Source organism: Hoplias malabaricus, chromosome Y (assembly GCF_029633855.1).
Source record: "Hoplias malabaricus isolate fHopMal1 chromosome Y, fHopMal1.hap1, whole genome shotgun sequence".
Classification (NCBI taxonomy): domain Eukaryota; kingdom Metazoa; phylum Chordata; class Actinopteri; order Characiformes; family Erythrinidae; genus Hoplias; species Hoplias malabaricus.
The window spans coordinates 16813630-16828698 of NC_089820.1; the positions used below are offsets into that span (position 1 = coordinate 16813630).

The 15069-nt window shown below is 40.0% G+C and overlaps 1 protein-coding gene across 4 annotated transcripts in view; it reads right to left on the bottom strand.

The window, feature by feature from the left end:
- Window positions 1-15069, bottom strand: part of LOC136679461 (uncharacterized protein KIAA0825-like) — a 121917-nt gene that overhangs the window by 71466 nt on the left and 35382 nt on the right. For all 4 annotated transcript variants that reach the window (XM_066657987.1, XM_066657988.1, XM_066657985.1 and 1 more), the window contains exons 8-14: window positions 12844-13109; window positions 11046-11196; window positions 8045-8235; window positions 6206-6388; window positions 5651-5767; window positions 3203-3342; window positions 54-233 (exon numbers count right to left, since the gene is read on the bottom strand). In XM_066657987.1, coding sequence (XP_066514084.1) covers window positions 54-233; window positions 3203-3342; window positions 5651-5767; window positions 6206-6388; window positions 8045-8235; window positions 11046-11196; window positions 12844-13109 — 1228 coding nt within the window. The remainder of the gene's footprint in view (window positions 1-53; window positions 234-3202; window positions 3343-5650; window positions 5768-6205; window positions 6389-8044; window positions 8236-11045; window positions 11197-12843; window positions 13110-15069) is intronic.

A 15069-nucleotide genomic window follows, 5' to 3' on the forward strand; every position in this document is an offset into this window, starting at 1 on the left:
TTTTGAACCCGACTCGAGTGCGCTGTGGAAAAGGGTCGATGCCTTCACTGTACCTGCTAAACTGTAAAAGTGATCCCATAGGTGTCTTCTATCCAGGTATCCCTCCAGCGCTTGAGCCAGAGCCTTGGGGATGTTGTTTAAGGAGGACAGGATGGTGAAAACAGCTTCCACAAACTCAGCAGCAATCCTTTGCGCCTCAGGGGACACCTCAGCCTCACTGTCCAGACATAGATCTGAAAATACAGAACAAAAAAGTCAGCTGACATCCTATTCAACATGTTTCAACATGGACCCTATATGAATTCAGTAGGGACATTTGTAGAGACAGTAAGCATGTGTAAAAACGTACATTTGGAAATGGATTGTAGCATTTTATTATAGTTCAATTTCTAGAACGATGCAATTTATTTTACAACGGCTTTAATTATGTGAGGCATATCAAAGAGGGTGGGAGAGTTCCTTTACACCCTTGTATTCATATGAACACAAAGACAGCAAATAATTTTCTTCAAATTATCAAGAGGAATAATTTTAAAACATAAATAGTAGATACAAACAGTTATTATTTTGTAATAGTTGTAATAGTAAGAGTACACCCTGACAATACTATGTGATTTCAAAATATACAGAGAAAGAAAAACTATCCTACTCTTTACTTTAGTGCAAGGGTATAATTTAAAAGCGTACCACACTAATGTAAAATGCAAGGCCACATAAACCAAACATGCTAGAGTGACCAAAAGGGTCTATACGGATACAGCGGCCCATCTGACTTTGTAGATAAACATCCAGTGTACAAGGACAGCGAACAACGGGATCAGGAATTTGACAAAATGTCCTTGTCGAAGTCCTGTGAGTCCTTTAGGACTGGAGACAGCAACAGCAAGACCCTGCTTTTTGCTTTCTTTCTCCACTGTCAGTCTCCCTTGTAGGAGATGACAGGCATTTGAATAGGCGAGTGAATGAAATGCAGCACTCCCTGAGCATCTTTGATGGAAAGCGGGGTGCCGTTTGGGCACCCGTTGACAAATGTTGGACTCTTTTGAAATGACAGGCCCAAATTACCTGCCACATTAAAGGATGCAGTTTGTTAATTCTGTTTGGCTTAATAAGCGTTGGAAAGAACTGATAGCAATCGATTATGCTTTCCGTTTTTCAGGGGCAAAATCAACAAAAGCTTTTGACCTACTGTGACTTTATTAGTGTGCAGCAGTGCCCACTACTTCTACTTTCTAGACCTTGGAAGAACTCAGACAGATGGAGTATGGGGCCAGGACCTACATTATATTCTATGCATGTCATGTGACTGCACTTTTATTATGAAATAATAATGAAGTTTACACCCAGTCACTAATGAAGGCGTTCTAAATGTTAAAAGTGCCCATTATTAAACCTTCAACTCTGATGCTTCTACAAATATATATCGTAACAAATAAAGTTTATAAAATGTAATATTTTTGAAAAGCACTTTCACTGCAGTCAGACATATTATTTTATTACTGTAAATTAATCTCTAAAGAAACATTGTTTGCAAGCAAACATTTAGTTAAAATAAAGAGACGACTTACTAAAACATTAAGCATATTTTAAGGTTCATCTAAGAATCCTCTTCTTCTTTAAAATTAGGCCAGTTTGTCACATAAGTGTCACTCTTGCCCCAGGTTTAGCCGATCAGCTAAGTCATGTTTGTTCAGAGCTACGAAGGTTACACTAATAGCTGCATAAATACATCACCACAACTGCTCACAACCAATTCAAACTGCATCTAGGTCTTCATTAAATTTGTGCTGTATTACTGATGTGATTTAGGACACGATACTTTGAAGTACAAAATGTCATGGTGTAGCTGAATGCTAATGACAGCTATTTTGGACAACAGGGATGTTGTGTAAGTTCCACCTCCCCTGCAGCACCCAGCAACATAGTGAAGTTTTGTTCATTTTTATAGCTCACAGTAAGTCATACTGTCCTTTAAACCACATAGCCAAATCTGTGTGAACTTAAGGAAGAGGAAGATGAGATATGAGATGCATTTTTTTAACATTTAGTGTCACTATTCCTGATAATCTCCTGAACATCTTCCTAGCAATGCATCCTTCATAGACTGGACTTTACAAAAAAAAGATCAGCAAAATATGGACAACAAACATGACTTTGGTTGCAAAATTTTAGCTGACCTTTACCTGTAAGTACTTTTGTATTAAAAAATGCATTGACCCTTTATTGCTAAGGTAGTGGTGGCACCATTTCATATTTACACCATAAACAATTCTACATTACTCCTTAATCTTTTATATTTTGTGTCATTGCAAATGTATAAAGAAAATTCAAGTACTTATGAAGTGTCACCATATTTTAATGCTGTGGTCTCGTCACCCATGATTCAGTGACAACGTGACCCGAGCCAATAAGAGCAGAGCATGATTTTACATGGCGGATGACCAAGCCACTGTGTTTCTTCTTAATTAGCCAGGCCGCAAGCCTCAGCATGTTGATTTACGGCTTTGTGATTCTCGCATCACAGCTCGGAAGCAGACGTCCTCACAGCTCAACCTGGTTATTAATGAGATCTATATAATGGGAATTAATGTGCAAGCGCATAACAGTCTTTAAAGGTTACACTTTTCCGAGTGGAGAGGGAGAGGGGAGGCAAATTTTTAAAGGTCACTCACTTTGCTCCCCACGCAAAAATGGGTGTTTATTACAAAGCGATATTGATTCAGAGGTGATGATGAGGGTGATGATGATGGTGGCGATGGCTGTTTACACAAAATGAACCCTCAAAAGCTTAGAAAGACCTGCTCAACTCAAAAACCTAAAAAAGCCACTATTTTAACTACAAAGCTTGTAAAATTCCAGGTGCCATAAAAAATATCATAACATTAGAATATTCTATTAGAGCACAATTCCGTATTAATCTTTCAACCTTTACAATGGACCTCATGGGCAGTGTTCCACACAATATTTTTACAGTGACCACAATATCATATTTCATGTGAATTAAAGGCACCAGGGCTTCATTACATTTTATGCTTTTTTTTTAATGGAGATGACACATGCACAAATGAACAACTATGTCAATCACAAGGGCAGTACAATGCACCTGAAATCACTATAAGGAGTGTCTATAAACATTCAGGAATACATAAATAAATGTCCCTTTTATTCATCCAAACTGTATGACTGAGTGAGGCAGGCTTACGTGAGGAAGAGAGCAGCATTTGCAGCAGTAAGCAGTCACTGTGCAGAATGGCCTTCAGGACAAGGACAGGACAGCAGCCAGGACCTGAACTGACCAGCTTCAGCAGCCACAAAGCTGAGCCTTTATTCTCCGCACATTCCCTGCAGCAGAGACAAAAACGAATCTGTTTAGCCATCCGACAACAAGAATCTGTACCCGCACACGCACTCTTTCATCTAGTTACGCTCAACACAAAATGTACTGTAACTCTGCCCCAGGCACCTCTTTAAATGTCAGTTCTTCAGCGATTCTGCCGGCTCATGTCTAATATGTTTGCTCATTAAAGCTGCAAACGTGGGAACGGGGATGACAGTGAGTTCTGGGGAGTGTGTTCAGTGTTTGGAGGAATTCCAAACGAAAAAGAAGTTTCAGAAAGGAGCCACAGGCATATTTTTCTTTTGGAATAACTGTACGTCTTTATACAATCCCAAACTCTACTTGAGTAAAGCTGAGATTAAAAATTACACCCAGTGCTGACACACTACTGTGAGGTCTTTTCTTTTTTTTTGGTTACAGGCTTAAATTATTTCTGAGCGCAAGTGAAAGCGAAGAAATCACACACAAGAATCAGTGAGACACCGGAGAGCTGGCTGTAGAAATGCAGGGCATGATGCACTCTACTGTCTGAGAAAAGAAAACTATTCTTCAGTCCGGCACAGGCAGTTGACAATGTCACATATCTACAAATTCAGCAACCCCTATAACAGTTCTTGGGGTCAGGCGGCACGGTGGCACAGCAGGTAGTGTCGCAGTCACTCAGCTCCAGGGACCTGGAGGGTGTGGGTTCGATTCCCGCTCCGGGTGACTGTCTGTGAGGAGTTGGTGTGTTCTCCCCGTGTCCGCGTGGGTTTCCACCCACGGTCCAGAAACACACGTTGGAAGGTGGATTGGTGACGCCAAAGTGTCCGTAGGTGTGAGTGTGTGAGTGAATGTGTGTGTGTGTGTGTGTGTGTGTTGCCCCCTCCAGGGTGTATTCCCGCCTTGCGCCCAATGATTCCAGGTAGGCTTTGGACCCACCGCGACCCTGAACTGGATAAGCGGTTACAGATAATGAATGAATCTTGGGGTCAGATTTTCTCTTTTTCTTGTGCCCATACTTACTCACACACCCTAAAGCACAGCCTCAGCACTCTCACAGTGCAGCATACTTCTTCCCCCCATTCTTTTCATTAATTCTGTAACCATCTGTAACATTGTCCAGTACATTGTAACAGTTTCTCCAGTTCAGGGTCGCTGTGTCACTGGACATCACCTGGAATCACGAGGGTCAAGGCAGGAGCACACCCTGGAGAGGGAATGAGTTCATCACATGGCAGGACACACTCACACATTCACTCACACACTCACACTTAGGACATATTTAAGAAGCCAGTTAACATCCCAACATGTGTTGCTGGACTGTGGGAGGAAACCGGAGCACAATATTCAAAATTAAATGCATTGGAAATGTATCAAATTATAACCCATTTTTAGACAGAAATGTGTCCATCCATGGTTTTTACAACACCATGGGGAGAAAAAAATAAATGTAAACGTCTGTTTTGACCTCACTATCATTATCACATTATTTGAAGTGTGTTAGTGTTGAATAAATTAACTGTCATAGAACAACGATTTCACAAAGCCTCTGCAGTAAATTTAAGGTGGCCGGTATTTTGCATGGAAATTATAGTTTTTAATACCTATAAAGTCCATTTATTATATCAGTCCAGACAATCTCCTATTTGTGCATCCATATTCAAAACAAGCTCTGGAAAGATGTGGGGAGAATTTGATTTGAGTCTGTGTCCATTTGATTTTGGCAACACTCCGTCTGCAAAACACAAGGGAGCCTCAAACAGAGCAAGGCGCAAATAAATCTACAAGGTAATAACACTAAACTAATTTCAGGGCTTTAAGGCCAATGGGAGTAGGGTTGGCCAATGATTTGTGAGATCGGGACACTCAGCAATATCACACTGAGACGGGGTGGAGGGGTGGGGGGATGTTTGAGGAGGGTGATGTCACATGAACTTGACATTTGCCCCAGTTTCTCAGCCCTCCTACAGTTCAGATTCAGACTTTCACACCCCACGTGTAAAAGCTGCAGTGCACATCAGCATAAACAGCATGACCAACAGTGGCATCAGCATCTGGTCTGCATTAGCTCAGTGAAGCTTGGGGGACTGCTTAAAGTAATGCATGACTTGTGTGTGTTTATCTGCACTGAATACATAGTTTAAGGAAGACAGATAACTTCTCAGCTTGGTATGTACCAAGCAAGATGGGTTTAAAACTACATTTATATTGTGAGAGGTCAGACCTGATACTCAATTTAAAGATTGGTTTTAGTGGGTTATTATTTTTCTCTTTATGTATTTATTATTTAGTACACATTACTCAAACGACAACTGTTAAAAACAAAAGTACCTTATTAGCTCCTGTGGGAAGGTCGTAGGGTTGATTACATTCAGCCAGAAAAAAGTAGGACTGCTCTTGTTTTCTCCTGTGTTCGATTTCCCCTCACTAAAGCTATTCTGAAAAGCACTAAATAAAAAAGGAGACAAATCAATTTGAAAATGTGAAAATACTGTATTTGAAAAATAAATAAAATAAAAGGACAGTAGTAAAGTGAATGGAAATCTTTAAACTGAGAATGCAATATAATATTTTTGCCTGTATGATGTGTTACAGTGTATGCTTCATAAATAACTGGTTTAGCTTAACATGGTAATCAGAAGTTGAGGCTAAATCATGTGATTTAAGACTTGAAACAACAGTAAAATGTGTAAAAAGTCTGTAAAATGTATGGCTGAATCACTGTAGCAATCGTTTGCTAAATGGTAAGTTAAGTATCACTCCTATGCTATCAGAATTTTGTGGTAGTCTAAAATAAAGCTTTCTTTTTATATCAGGATTCATCTATAATAATCATTTTCATATTTGCTTTCACAGCAAAAATCTGATAATCCAGGCCTGCATTACCTGTAGAGCTGTGGTAGGGGAGAAGTGAGAATGACACAGACACTTAGGAGCTGATTACACAGGCTGTGGATGCAGGACACCCAGCTTCCTGAGTCCAGGCTTGAGCTGACCAGCTCCTCTACACTTCCACAGACACTCCACATCAGCTCCTCCACACACAGCAGGATAGCCGTGATGTCCACCCTGAGATAGAGAGGTCAATGGTGGTCAGAGAAAAAGCAAACATTATTTAAACTGTTATGTAAGATTGATATGTAACGTCTTTTAACAATCGGTTTGAAAGGATGAATATAATAAATAATGTTTTTTTTTTAAATTCGAGAGTTACGTGTTTACTGTAGGTCTGCTCTGTCTAAATACTCACTTAGATCCCCATCAAATCCCATCGACCATTTTACAACACATTCTTTGAACATGTTCTAGAGAGAGAAAGAGGGAATAAGTGAGAGAAACGAGTGTAATGAAAAAGATGGAAAAAGAAGAGAGACAGTGTAAAGAAGAACAAAAAGCTTGTCCAAACAAAATGAACACAAAATAAAGGGGGATACAGAGGAGGTTCAGAAAAATAGAAATAGCAAAGGAAAGGGAAAGCCGGGAGAAAAGCTGGCATAAAGAATGAGAGAAAGAGTGAGAGATGGAGGGACAGAGAGAGAGAGAGAGGAAAAAAAAGAGGCTGAAAAGGCCCATCTGCTTGGCAGACTCTGAGCTGGGTCTGCATTCAGCAGCTTGTAACCGGGTGTCCTTCAGCAAAGCACAAAAAAAAAAAAAAAAAAAAAAAGCCAAACCATCTCAACCATTCATCCCCACCTTTCTCTCCTCCGCTTCTTCCTCCCTTTTAGCCTCTGGGAGATCTGCTCTTTCTCGGCATTCACCAGCCAGAGCGTCTTTAACCACTTTAAGTATGTGCTAATGCAGCACACAAGGCCCCCGCAGTTAGGCGTTAGTAAGGTCCAGGCCTGCTTGAGCCCGGCCCCACGGAGCATGACGGAACAGGGGCCCGGAGCCAGGTGGCCAGGCTGGGGCCGTTCACTAACAAAAGAGAGCCTGTTCCACTTCCACCAATCTGGAGCTCAGGACTGAGCCCGGGGGCCAAGCACCAGTGCAATCACTAAAGCATTCAAAACTGTCTGCTAAGTCCTTCCACAGAGACAGGCTAGTGTTTCGTGAGGCACTGCAGATACGGGCAGAGATGGGCACTGATAACCGCAGTGGCCTGACTGCTGCTTTTACAGTAACAGCCTTCACCTTGCATTATGATCAGCCTTAACTGCATACTTACTCAATGCAATGCAACAATTCCATACCTGCCACTTGCATGGAAGAAGGTGCTATGAACCAAACTTCATAGCCATAGCTCATCACTTTCTTAACCCCAAACGTAACTCATCAGCCAAAATGTGTGTGGTGTCCAAAGTTTGTTTGGAACTATGAGGATAATGCAGCTTACAAGGGAAATTAATTGGTACCACAAAGTGAGACAGTATTTTTACAACATTAATTAGAATTACAGCCTCATAATCAATTCTTATTCTTATTCTTCACTGACCTTTGACTGGGAGCTCAGCACTGCACAGCACTATTTATTATTATTATTATTATTTTATTTCTTATTTTAATATTCTTTTTTTGCTGAACTGTTACTTAAGTGAGAGGTTTACCAATATAGGAATCATATAATGATTTTTATACATGGCCCAGTGAAGATAAATACATAGACATGAATGTACAATGTATAGCATTATCAAAAGATCCTGAATATCTCAGATGAAGGACCAAGTTTTGTGTGATGGATTTGCCAGCTGAATCTGAAGGACAGTTAAGAATGACGGCCTCTGGTACCTGATCTGAGGCATTCTCTTGTAGGAGGGCTGTGCTCTGGAGTATCTCTGCAGCAGGAGTTCCAGTGTCTGAGCCAGCACTTGAGACAGGGTCTGCTGAGCCAATGCCGGAGATACGGAGCCCCACAGGTCACTGCGCAGCCCTGAGAGGAAATAGTGCCACATCTGGATGGAGAAGGAACACCTTTCACCCTGTGGAATACAGAAAAGCAAGAAAAGGAACAAAAGCGAAAGGAGATCAGGAGGAAAGTTCAAGGACACACAAGAAATTAACCAAATTATGGCAGGCCTTTGTAAGAGAACATAAGCGTAGTACAGGTTAATTTCTCTGTAGGGCTGGGCAATTAATCGAAAATTAAACTAAATCAACATTCAGAAATTCTAATCGACATAAACGTGTCTATATCGATTATTTTTATTCTGTTATGTCCCCACAGTGTGTTTACGTAATGTCCCTTTAAAACCACCCTACCAAGCTGTAGTCACATGATTCTGCACCTATCACGTGACCACATGGAAGGAACCTAAACGCAGAGGCTGACAGAGTGACTCGAGAAGCTCGTACCAAAGAAAAACACAGCGCCTGTGGTTTGGATGTGTTGTGTTTTGACTATAATTAAGAAATCAGTGAACAAAAAGAAGTCAAATGTAAACACTGAGAAAAAACAGTTTCAGTGATCAAAGCACAATCACACAGCAAATAAAAACAGTTCTCAGTTCTCAAAGAGAGGAACAAGCTCCAAGCAACATTAGAAAAAATATCCCAGGTTTAATACTGGAGCATATTTACAGTACAAGACTCATCACTGAACGATGAAGGTCAAAAATACAAAAACAAATTAATCATTCAATAATCGTAATCGTGGTAAAATGTACAATTAATGGTGATATTGTTTTGTGCTCATATTTGCCCAGCACTATTTCTCTGTCATTTCTATATTGCAAATAGTATGTGAACAAAGATGGTGAAAACGATAAATAATAGCTACATTTTGACATACTACCGATTTTTAAAACTTTTATATGCTTTGAGATTTGTTTTGCTCTGTTAATAAATAAACAAAAATATTCCATCCAAAAATGCTCTCTATATGCTGTCTGATATTTTTTACATGAGTAAACAATCCCAACAATGAATCCCAAGAATGTACCTAATACATGAGCTGAGATACAAGCAGAACTGTGTAAGTTGAATGAAAAAGAAAAACAAAAAGATTAATAAAGAAAGATGGAGACTTGGCCTGTCTGTTTTTATAAAAGCTCATGGTCACACCACCTGCACTCTACACCTGGCTACCTCACACCCACTGAGACACACTGCCAGACAGTACAAAGCTTCTTTGAAGGCCCAGCCTGGAGAAACTATCAGCATTCAACATTCAGCATTCTTCAGAACATCACCCAACATAAACATACACCACAAAAACGAGATTAGAGCAACATTATGGAACAGGAGAACATTAAGTTGATTTGGGAGTGAGGGAGAGAGAGAGAGAGAGAGAGAGAGAGAGAGAGAGAGAGAGAGAGAGAGAGAGAGAGAGAGAGAGAGAGAGAGTCTAATTGTTTTCAGGCAGAGAGGAAACAGTGTGACCAAAGAAAGATTATTAACAACCTTGTACAACATGTCGTAATGAGGACTGATGAGGACTGGGACGAGCTTCACCACAGAGTGAGCATTGAACCAACTGCAGAGTAACTCTGGAGCTTGATTACACATCCAGACTCCAACTACCTCTGTAATCTGGATGGGTGGTCCAACAAAAATGAAACATCTGTACTCAAGTTTCATTGGCATAAAGATTTAAGTTGCTAACATTGGATAGCTGCAAAAAAATATATCATTTGAAATAATATGAAATATTCCATCAATTAAACCAAGATTACCTGATTTGTTTGTAAAAATAATTTAACAATAAAAATATTATAGATAATACATTATTTATATTATTCAGAGGTGGACCTTCGCAGGGTTCTTGGTTAATGGTTTGTCACCAATAATTGATACTGATACTGATACTGAAAAAGCCACTTGGGTACAAAGCTTAAGCAGTTCAGACCCCTGAGATGAAACCAGAAGGAAGTAAACAGATGGAGGGATAGAAACAGAGAAGAAATGGAAGGAAAGAATTGGACTAAGGGTCAGTAGTGGCTCAGACACAGGCAGCCAGTCTCACACCTGCACACAGCAGGACTGTCTGCCCCATAGCTCCAAAGGGTGTGTTGTGTGTCCACTGTCTGGTTATGACTTAATGAAGGAAAAGGTTAGGACCACAGTAACGGATTGTTCCTGTACATATGGTTCAGTCTAATGTCGATTTAGGCTTCCCAATGTAGGCTCTTTCAAGAGAGTTTGTACATACACAATAATGCAGACTGTTCTACAACACACTGACTTTATTTATAAATCTACTTTAGCATTCTCGTTATTCCCATTTAAAACTCTGCTGAAAACGTAAATGTAATGATGATGATGATTTTGAACATTAACTCTATCATGCCAATGCAAGAACATCCTCCAGTTTTAGACAATACAGGAGAAAAACAATGTACTGATTTGAATGGCTTTTTTGCACCGTGGCTTAGTTAAAGGGCTACAGTGAATAGTTGCGTATTCACCTACACATCAGTAATATGTCGTTTAAGACTAAATGAAAGTGTATTATAGCTTGCCTGGCAAACACAGCCTACTGTTATCATCAGTTTGTGGGAGAAAACGTATTGTGATTATAAATAATAAGAAATTAAAAAAAAATGTATTAAATATAATATGAATAAGGTTTATTGGACGTGTTTAACTTGAGATATCACCAGACATAGCAGGCCTCCAGGGCCAGCCTTGGTGTATTTCAATATCTTTTGTTGTTGCTTCATTGAATAGACACTCGATGTAATGCATTACAGTGATTCTACCACTTAATACTTTTAAACTTACTTTAATGCACAGCCTCTTGTGGCTTATTGCTTTAATAAATCACAGAGTAGAAAGAAACAGCCATCTGTACCTCATAAAATGGTTTGGGGTCTGCCCAGTAGTGGCTCTCTGCATCCTGCAGTATACTGGTGGCACACACATGAAGGCAGTAGCTGGTCAGGTGTTCATGCACAGCGGCAGTCACATCCTGGCTCCTCTGGACGGGCAGCAGAGTCAGAGCCCTGGAATCGGACACATCAAAGCCACAGAGGCCAGATTTTAAAAAAATACAAGAAGGAGTCCTGCAGCGTACAGGTCAAAGCGGCACTAAGTGATTAATACCAGCAAATGGCTCCGATTATTACCTGCCAGTCATACACCACCTCTTTACTTCCTCTTTACCCCCTTTTTTTTAATCCCTGCTCCCTCTCTAAAAATATGAGGCCACACGTGCTGTCTGAAACAATCAGCCTCTCCCACCCCTTTTCTGTCTTTCATTTCTTTCTCCCTCACTCACTCTCTCTCTCTCACACACATACACACTTCCCCTTTGGCTCTTTGCAGGCTAACATCTGTTTTCCGACAAACACATGTCCTCCCATAGATAAATAGTTCTGTCAGGAACTCGCAGGCTCATGCAGATCCCTCTCCGATTCTTTACAATCCAATTACGGCATTTTAGTATTTCTGGCAACAGCCTGACAATCTGCCTCACTCGGGGAAAAAAAAATCATGCTTGACAAACTATAAATCGAAAACTCTCACCAGAAAAGCCTCCACCTTCACAAATACCTTTCGGTTTTATGTACAAATGCATAAGTTACATGTTCATTTTCCAGGCAGAGCTGATTTTTTTAACATGTCATTTTATGTTACATATTTTATCATCTTTGGGGAGACAAAGGGTTATTTATGAAGCTCTGAATTGCAAGTGGTGGAGTGTTGGAAGAGAATGAAACATATAGTGACTTTTTAGAAAAGTTCTTTACATTGATAATCTACAACTTAACTGAGAGAATTATTGCACTGATGCGCATGAATCAAACGATATTTGATATATCAAAAATCTTCATGCTCAGAGCTGAGATTTTCAGATGTTTTTGTCAAATGCACACACAAAGTATATTAAGAAATGTCAAAATGAATTTACGTTCTGGAACAAGTGAAAGCTGAACATTTCCTTTGGGGCTTGAAAACATGAAATAAAACATGAGAACAAGTTCTTTTGCCATGTAAGATTATGTGTTTCTTACTGAAGAAAACTTCAGACCTTCCAGAGATCATTAAGAAACCATGTAAATCAAGTTCAAAAAGTAATGATCCCAATATATAGCCAAAAAAAAGAAAAGAAAATAAATACAACAGCTGTTGTACTCTTTTGAAAACTGAAGTATAATAACAAACGTACATATCAAACTAATTCATTTCATCTTCAAAGAACCTATTACAGCTGCTGATTATTACAAACATAAATGTACTATGCAGTCTGAAAATGCCTATAAAAATTACACAGGGCAAAAAGCACAGATTTTAAACAAAGTGAGATGTTTTTTGACAATTGTATTAAACAGATTAGTCTGCATCCTCTAAGCAGAAGTTGTCACTTTAAAGTGACAGGAAAACCCATTCAATCATTTCGTCCTTTAACATTAATGACATGTCCAAGTTAATTTTGTTCTACAAAGACGCTTCCACTACAAAGAAGTTTCACACTGGACCTACATGGCCAATGTAAATAACAAGCTTATAGTCACCTATTAATACTGAACATTTTACACAAATGTTGCTACCGTTTCGAGTTCTGCAGCATAGTCCTGTCCATTTGGAAGAAAACAAAAATAAGATACAAATGTAAAGTCCTACCACTCTCTTTAAAAGGGGTCACTCACATGCGGTTTGTGTCCCTCAGCTGACTCTCATAGTATGTGAGTCTCTGTTGGATGTAGGAGCTTGAGGCCAGTAGGGTGGGGAGGTTTTTGATGGGTGCTGAGGCAGGCACTTGTCCTGATCTTTCCTCTAGCCTTGTCAGCAGAGCAGAGGTCACTCGGCCACAAACCTCCACAAAGCTGGAGCGTACAGGCAGCAGCACGTCATCCTTACACGCCACAGCTAGAGGCAGGAGAGCGTCCAGTTCCTCCAGCACACTTGCACAAAACTGCAGGCAAAAAGAGTGACCCATTGACAAACACTGCCAAATGGTATAACAAACTGATAAACAACAAGCAAAAGTAATAAACTAACAAAAACAAAGACAGGGCAGGACATGACCTTAAATCTAGGGAAATCTAGAGGCTTCACAATGTTTTATTCAAGCAAAAGCAAAGAAAGATCAGAATAAATGTTCAAGAAGAATAACATTACAGACAAAAAGCAAAAAAAAAAAAAATAATAATAATAATAATTATTAACCCAACCCAAAGCTTCAATCACTCTTAGCGCTGCTACTATTTACAGCTAATATTTTATGAAGATTTAAGTAAGTAAGAAGCTGTAATGTATATCTACAGGTGAATCTCAATAAATTAGAATATCACCGAGAAATTAATTTATTTCAGCAATTCAATTCAAAATTGTAACACATTATTTAGATTAATTACAAACAGAGTGATCTATTTAAAGTGTTTATTTATTAATTTATTTTAATGTTTATGATTATGGTTTACAGCCAATGAAAACCCAAAAGTCATTATCTCAGAAAATTAGAATAAACACAAAACACTTACAAACCTTTTTCCTAAGCCTTTAAGCTGGTCCCTTAGTCTGATTCAGTATCATGACATGGGGAAGACTGTTGATTTGACAGATGTACAGAAGGCAGTCATTGACACCCCCCTGCTGTATCCACGCATATTAATGGAAAGTTGAGTGGAGGGAAATTGTGTGGTGAAAAAAGGTGCATGAGCAACAGGGAAAACCACAGCCTTGAAAGTATTGTCAAGAAAAGGCCATTCAAAATTTTGAAAGATTCACAAGAAGTGGACTGTTGTTGGAGTAAGTGCTTCAAGAGCCACCACAAACAGATGTATCCAGGACATGGACAACAAATGTCACATTCCTTGTCCAAAAAAAACAAAAAAAAAACACATTGCTTGACCGGCGGCACGGTGGTGCAGCAGGTAGTGTTGCAGTCACGCAGCTCCAGGGACCTGGAGGTTGTGGGTTCGATTCCCGCTCTGGGTGACTGTCTGTGAGGAGTTGGTGTGTTCTCCCTGTGTTTGCGTGGGTTTCCTCCGGGTGCTCCGGTTTCCTCCCACAGTCCAAAAACACACGTTGGTAGGTGGATTGGTGACTCAAAAGTGTCCGTAGGTGTGAGTGTGTGAGTGAATGTGTGTGTGTGTGTTACCCTGTGAAGGACTGGCGCCCCCTCCAGGGTGTATTCCCGCCTTGCGCCCAATGATTGCAGGTAGGCTCTGGACCCACCGCGACCCTGACAGGAATAAGCGGTTACAGATAATGAATGAATAAATGACATTGCTTGACCATGCAGTGCCCATAGGGTGCAAGTGTGTGAGTGAATATGTGAGTGTGTTGTGCCCTGATAGCCATACAGGGTGTGTATCTGCCTTGCACCAAGTGATTCCAGGTAGGCTCTGGACTCACCACGACCCTGAACTGGATAAGCGGTTACAGACAATGAAAGAATAAATAAAATGTCCTACATGTTACAATAACCTGTTAAATGCATAAAAACAGGGATGATAATTTATAAAAAAAAATAAATCAAAAAAGAAAAAGAGATGCAAGCTAGAGATGAAAACATCAAGCAGATTTATCTACTTCCCAATGGCACTTTCAGAAGAAAAGTTAGCAGTTTATCTGTTGAGGCAACTTTAACATTAGTAAAACTCTCTGGACAAGGAGTTCAATATGCTTTGTATTAAAGTGAGTGAATCAGTCATGCAGATACGGTTGTGAGAGAAAGTCCAGACCATTTTACGATGCAGAGTCTGGCAGACTCCCCTCCTGTGGCACTTGGAAAGAGGAGCAATACTTTATCTCATGTTTCCACATTTGTCCTGGAGAAAGGATTCTCTTTTCAAGCCCTGAGTGAGAGCGTGATTACGAATGTGTGTGTGCGCGTGTGAGTGTGTGTGTATGTGTGTTATACCTGCAAA